The 6,835-nt window shown below is 45.7% G+C and overlaps 2 protein-coding genes across 2 annotated transcripts in view; one reads left to right on the forward strand and one right to left on the reverse strand.

The window, feature by feature from the left end:
* The window catches only part of LOC109918684 (transmembrane 6 superfamily member 2-like), a 12,738-nt gene extending 7,459 nt beyond the window's left edge, over positions 1-5,279 (reverse strand). The window contains exons 1-6 of the mRNA XM_048614315.1: positions 5,175-5,279; positions 4,089-4,186; positions 2,358-2,461; positions 2,051-2,133; positions 1,241-1,365; positions 611-712 (exon numbers count right to left, since the gene is read on the reverse strand). Of these exons, the coding sequence (XP_048470272.1) occupies positions 611-712; positions 1,241-1,365; positions 2,051-2,133; positions 2,358-2,461; positions 4,089-4,109 (435 nt within the window). The 5' untranslated portion in view covers positions 4,110-4,186; positions 5,175-5,279. The remainder of the gene's footprint in view (positions 1-610; positions 713-1,240; positions 1,366-2,050; positions 2,134-2,357; positions 2,462-4,088; positions 4,187-5,174) is intronic.
* LOC109916735 (small conductance calcium-activated potassium channel protein 2) overlaps positions 1-6,835 on the forward strand; it is a 221,531-nt gene that overhangs the window by 193,188 nt on the left and 21,508 nt on the right. The window lies entirely within an intron of this gene.

The following is a 6,835-nucleotide window of genomic DNA, read 5'->3' on the forward strand; positions in this document are numbered from 1 at the left end:
GACCCTCTAACAGTGCAGCGCTCCCTCAGCACTGACCCTCCGACAGTGTGGCACTCCCTCAGCACTGACCCTCCGACTGTGCGGCACTCCCTCAGCACTGATACTCTGACAGTGCGGCACTCCCTCAGCACTGACCCTCCGACAGTGCGGCACTCCCTCAGCACAGACCCTCCAACAGTGCAGCGCTCCCTCAGCACTGACCCTCCGACAGTGCGGCACTCCCTCAGCACTGATCCTCCGACTGTGCGGCACTCCTTCAGCACTGACCCTCCGACAGTGCGGTGCTCCCTCAGCACTGACCCTCCGACTGTGCAGCACTCCGTCAGTACTGATCTGGATTCATAAGTTTACAAATTATTCTGAAGAAACCTGCATGAGACTCGGACCCACCATCCTCTGAGTGGATGTGAAAGTGAGAATTGGCCAAGTGAAAAGCTGGATGCGTTCATTGCTTTTGACGAACACTTCCTGAGAAACTGGAATGGTTAGATAACTGCGCGCGAGATTGCAATCATAACAAGAAGGTGAGCTACGAAGGGGTGGATTAAACAGCGTCCATTCAGCCAGCCAAACATGCCTGCAGCATGAGCTTTCAGTGGCCAATACTTACAAAGCCCCGGAAGAGTGTGTAAGCAGCTGCAAACAGCAGATATATCACAAAGCAAACATCCAGGGGCCTCCGATACAGCCATTTCCTCTGCTCTGCGGCAACCTGAGGGAAAAGCAGAGGCAGAGTCAGAAAGAAACAGCCGGTTCAGATTAAAAACTGATCAATAACTGATCATTTATATCAGACCACGACTAAACAGAAAACTTGCTCATTTAATGAATGGTCAAGAAGGAATTAATTGATAAGTAATTAATAATTAAACTATAAATCAGGGGAATAATAATAAGCTATAAATACCCATTAATGGGTTATCATTAGGGATTTTCAATATATTATAATTTTGATAGCATGCAGAATAAAGCTTCCTCTACGCTGTTTCCATCGGTCATAGAGTCATAGAGTTGTACAGCATGGAAACAGAATCACTCCTGGGACAAGTACAGCATGGGGTTAGATACAGAGTGAAGCTCTCCCCACTCTTCTAAGCAAGAAGTAAAGCTTCCTCTACACTGTCCCCATCAAACACTCCCAGGACAGGGACAGCATGGGGTCAGATACAGAGTTAGGTGTTATTAGCTGTCAAGGAAATGAGCACTAAGGTATCTCCAGGTTATTACAAGTGCTCCTTACCTGATCTGCTGTCACCTTTGGTAATGCTCTGGGAATCCCATATATTTTCTTCCCAGCCCAAATTGGGATCAACATATACGGAATATTCAGCAGGATTGCAGGACGGATTTCAGTTCCATATTTACCTTCATGAATTGAGACAAAAATTATCAGTTGAGATATAAGAAAACACTGAATCTTTCACACGTGTTCCTTTTATAAATCATTGCCTAATGTTTTATTGATGAAATATCATGCAACAAGATGTTAAGTGGAGATTTCCAGTATTTTAATCTACTTTGTGAAAGAAACATCCAACAAAGGGACAGCATGGGGTTAGATACAGTGTAAAACTCTCTCTCCACTGTCCCCATCAAATACTCCCAGGACAGGTACAGCATGAGGTTAGGTATGGAGTAAAGCACCCTCTACACTGTCCCCCCCATCCAACACTCCTAGGACTGGGGCAGTGCAGGGTTAGATACAGAGTAAAGCTCCATATACTTTGTTTCAGTGAGTAGTCTCTGATAAGAATATGCCTTCCCAAGCTGAAGATTATCATACGTCTCAACTTTTTGTCTTTCCTTTAAGAAAATCCTAAAATTGACCAAGTTTTTTCTATCGGCTGTAATATATTCCTATGTGGCTCTGCGTCAAGTCTTGCTCCATAATGTGCTCCTCTATAAAGCATCTTGTGACATTATATTTTGTTCAGGACATTACATGTATGCAAAATGTCATTATGACTGTTCCATTATCTCATGTCAGCATTGTCTTCCTCCCAGTGGAACAGTTTGTTGGGAACAACCTCAGGCAGGTCCAGTTACTCACCTATGACAGTTCCAACTAGAAGGGTCACGAGACTCATGAGAATGGAACCCACCCAGTAGAGGCCAACACTGCGGTAAGTCCAGCTGTAGGAAGATCACAGGCTTTAGTGATTGTGTGTGATATATATCCTCACTACTTCAGTTTCAATACAAACCTAATTCAATCAGTTTAGCTTGGGCAATCTCCTAGGGAGTCTGAGCCACCCCCTCTCCAAGGTCAGTACCACCTTCTAGAGGTGTGGTGCCCACAATCGAATATAAGTGCCTCATGTGCGATCATTCGATGTGAGCTGCTCTTGATGCCTTACCCCAGTGAGATCGCTGTTATCATCATCAAGTAGAGGGCGTAATGGACTGTCCCATTCCAGTAACAGATCAGTATTCCATAGGCACTGCGAAGATATGGCTCCCCCTGTCAAAGGATCAGAGCATCAGTCCCAGGCATCAGCCCCGCTCCATTGCCCGCCACTACTCTGAGGACAGCTGCACTGTCACATCTTTAAAAATGTTTTCATGGGATGTGGACATTGTTGCCAAGGCCAGCATTTGTTCCCCATCCCTAATTGCCCCTCGGCTTGCTCAGCCATTTCAGAAGGCAGTCAAGACTCAACCATTGCTGTAGGCCTGGAGTTACATACAGGCCAGACCTGTTAAGGACGGCAGATCTCCTTCCCTAGAGGACATTGATAAACCAGTCGGGTTTATACACAAATGATGATGGCTTAACTGTCACCATCACTGAGGTTAAATTTCAATTCTGGATTTTTGCAATTTTTTTATTAACTGCATTAAATACAATCAGGTGCCATGTTTGGATTGAACATCAGAGAATCAGCCTGAATCTCCAGTGAAATTACCAGTATACAACCAGCACCCCTAGTGGCACAAACTTACAATGTTCAACAAACCTGATGAAACAGCAGAATGCAGGAGAACATATTCTCAACATTGGGTCATGGGGATAGCCACTTGGCAAACACACAGTTCAAATGGCACAAGTAACAGAGAATCAGATACCTCACCTGGGTCTACACTGAGTTGCTAATAGGAAATGAGGACTCACCTTTCCTGGATTTGGGAAGGGGAGGTCAGCCAAATTTCATATTCCCTGTCACTAATCAGTAACCTTATACCCAGCTCTGCACGGTCAAACAGTCAGTTGTTCCCTCTCACCCTCCCCCATTGTCTCACCACAAACAGGGTTAGGGAAACCTCCTCACTGAGTCAGGCTGCAGTCCCCAGGGACAGAGGGCGGTGGTGTGTTGGGGAGCTGAAATCAGCTACAGTAAAAAAGGAAATTGTTTTTCTCTGCCTTTCAAAGCCATAGGATATCTCTAAGTGTTTTACAGCTTTTTTTGAAATGTAGATGGTCTCACAAGGGACCAGTTGGCTCAGTTGGATAGATAATTAGCACCTGGTTTGGAATAACGGTAACCTGCTGGTTTGTTTCCCATTCTGATATTCAGGACATGCCCCTCACCCTGCTCCTGATAATGGAAGGATCCAGCAAACACCATTGACAAAAACTGCCAAAAAGACAGCTCAGCGTGTTCAACAGACAATGGGCAAGAGTGCTGCCTTCAAACGGAGCATATGAGTCAATGTCATTATGACATGGCAAGAGGCCATTCAGCCCAACAAAGCCACTGTTGCAACGTAAGAAAAACAGTTACCAATTTGCGAACAGCAAGGTTCTACAATCAGTAATGAGAAAATGTTCAGTTTTAATGTTGCTGTTAGAGGGGTGAATGTTGGCCCAGAATCCCATACTCTTTAAAAATTGGCTGCAGCCCCCGTTATTTCCACACAAGAGATCAGAAAGTTTAATATTTCATCTGAAAGATGGCACCCCCAGCGGTACTGCACTGATACCATGATGGATTATAGTTTCAAATCTCAGGAGGATAGAGAGGTCCATATTATGCAAGGGATTCATGGGAGATTGATGAAACTACCAAAGAAATGGACGGATCTTAGCTGCAGAGCACGAAAACAGACGGAACTTCTTCCCACCGTCAACAGTAGCGTTTTGAACCTACTTCTTTCAAGTAGAATCCCATGAAGCCTTTGATGTAGCCATCCTGTTCCAGGGAGATAATTAAATCGATGACACTTGTAAAGGAGAACACAGTAAAGGCTGCAAGAATAGATAAGAGGTTAGTAAACACTCCCTGTTACCTCATTCCCTAAGACCATAAGGAATAGGAACAGGAGTAGGCCATTCAACCCCAAAAGCCTGCTCTGCCATTCAATATGATCATGGCTGATCCGACATTCCTCACACCCCCTTTCCTGCCCTTTCCCCGTAATCCTTAACTTCCAACTGATCAAGAATCTATCTATCTCAGCCTTAAATATACACAAGGACTCTGCCCCCACAGCTCTCTGTGATAAGGAGTTCCAAAGGCTCACAGTCCTCCGAGAGGAGAAATTCCTCCTCATCTCAGTCTTAAATTGTTGCCCCTTTATTCTAAGACTCTGCCCTCTTGTCCTAGACTGTCCCATGAAGGGAAACATCCTCTCAGTAATTATTCTGTCAAACCCCTTAAGAATTTTCTATGTTTCAATGGGATCACCTCTCATTCTTCTAAACTCCAGTGAGTAGAGTCCCAACCTGTTAAACTTTTGCTCATAAGAAGATCCGTCCATACTGGGGATCATCCTAGTAACCTTCTCCCGACTGCCCCATCATGGTCCTCTGTGTGATATCACTGTCGCTCCAGCCTGCTTCTCTCTCATGCCACTCTTATTAAACCACCCCTTCCTGACAACGTTCCTCTTCTGTCACCACCTCCCCCTTCCCTCGACATCAACATGAAGTTAATGGCCATGGAACAATGGCACCATTACACTCAATAATCCCTATATCTGTTACTCACTGGGAGTAATACATCTCCTTAACAGTGGTTACCTAGTTTTCTGTGTTCACTTGTTCAGCAATCCCAGTTTGAATCCCCAGTTTTCATTGTTTATAGCATCTCTCTGGTTTAAGTTTAGAATCAAGCAATTGTCCCAGATTTGATTTTGCAGCTCGTGATGTCCATTCAGAAATTAGTAATAAATTCGAAAGCCCCATAAAGCTCAGCACTCTTCATGGCAATTGAGTCAACTGCCCTATCGCTTACCATAGAACAGGGGGTCTTTGGGGGGTCTTCCAATGACGAGCAGGTACAACACTAATACCAACAACAAGCCAAGGAGGACTCCAACGCCAGCATAAAACACCGCCATGGGGCTGTGGAAGGGACAGGGAGAAAGGAATTAGTCACAGGAGCTCCTGTGAAGGGGGCAGTCATTATTGGGGGAAAACTGGACCAACTGATGATTATTTTGATGAAAATCATGAATGGGTTTGATTGGATAGTGTATAGAAAAAAAGTTTTCATTCGTGGGCAAGATCAGAGCTAGGGACCATGAACCTAAGACAACCAGTAACAAATCCAATTGGGAATTCAGGAGGGACTCCTTTAAACTGAGAGTGGGGAGAATTTGGAACTTGCTCCCACAGGAAGTGGGCAAGGTGAATGATAGTGATCTATTTAAGAGGAAGTGGGATCAATACATGAGGGAGAGAGGAATAGACAGAGGGGATGAGCTGAGGAAGGATGGAAGGAGGCTCATGTGGAGCAGAAACACCAGTTGGGCCAAATGCCTGTTTATGTAAATGATTAACAACATGATCCAAATGAGAGTAGCAATGAGCAAAAAACACAAACACTGAGAACTAAAACTCATCAATCTCAATTCATATTTCCACCTTGAACTGAGACTCTAGATTACAACCAAAACTTCATTTTTTTTATAAATTAGCTTCAGACTGAGGCCAGAGCCAGTCTCACTCCAGACTGGGGTTAATTCACAGGCAGTATAATAAAGAGAAGCTCCAACTCTGAGCTCAAGGTTTAAAGTCAAGTCTGACCTCAGAGTGCAAGGGTCGAGAGTGACAATACAGAACCCTGCTGATAAATGGGACTGACTGGATATGAGAATGTTGGAAAATGGGCAGCCCATGTCTAAATGCTCACACACTATTACTCCCTCTGCTTTCCTATTAACAGATAGGCTTTTCAACAAAATTTGAAAAGCATTTTATTTGAGTGGTGCATCTCTGAAATCTGTTACATTCACCACCGATACCAAACACTGAGCCCACTACCTACTTACGTCAGCCCATTGGGACACAGAGTCATCCATCTCAGAATTCTAAAACCTGATGGACAGCTTGGAGCAAAGTGGCTTTTACACTATCACCTTACTTTATTTTCTAGCGCCCCTCCTGAGGGGGATGGGGCACAGCGTCCTCCATGCTTTTCCTGAAGGGGCTGACTCTCACTGGGGTACAGGGTCCCTCTCCATTCCTGAAGGGGCTGGCCCTCACTAGTGTACAAGGTCTCCCTCCCATTCCTAAAGGAGCTGACCTCACTGGGGTATGGGGCACCCCTCCCTTTCCTGAAGGGGCTGATCCTCACTGGGGTATGGGGTCCCCCTCACTTTTCTGAAGGGGCTGACACTCACTGGGGTACGGGGTCCCCCTCCCTCTCCTGAAGGTGCTGACCCTCACTGGGGTATGGGGTATCCCTCCCTCTCCTGAAGGGGCTGACTCTCACTGGGGTACAGGGCCCCTCCCATTCCTAAAAGAGCTGACCGTCACTGGGGTACTGGGTCCCACTCCCTTTCCTGAAGGGGCTGACTATCACTGGGGTATGGGGTCCCCCTCCCACTCCTGAAGGGGCTGATCTTCACTGGGGTATGGTGTCCCCCTCCCTTTTCTGAAGGGGCTGACACT

Source organism: Rhincodon typus, chromosome 29, assembly GCF_021869965.1.
Source record: "Rhincodon typus isolate 14 chromosome 29, sRhiTyp1.1, whole genome shotgun sequence".
NCBI classification, from domain to species: Eukaryota; Metazoa; Chordata; class Chondrichthyes; order Orectolobiformes; family Rhincodontidae; genus Rhincodon; species Rhincodon typus.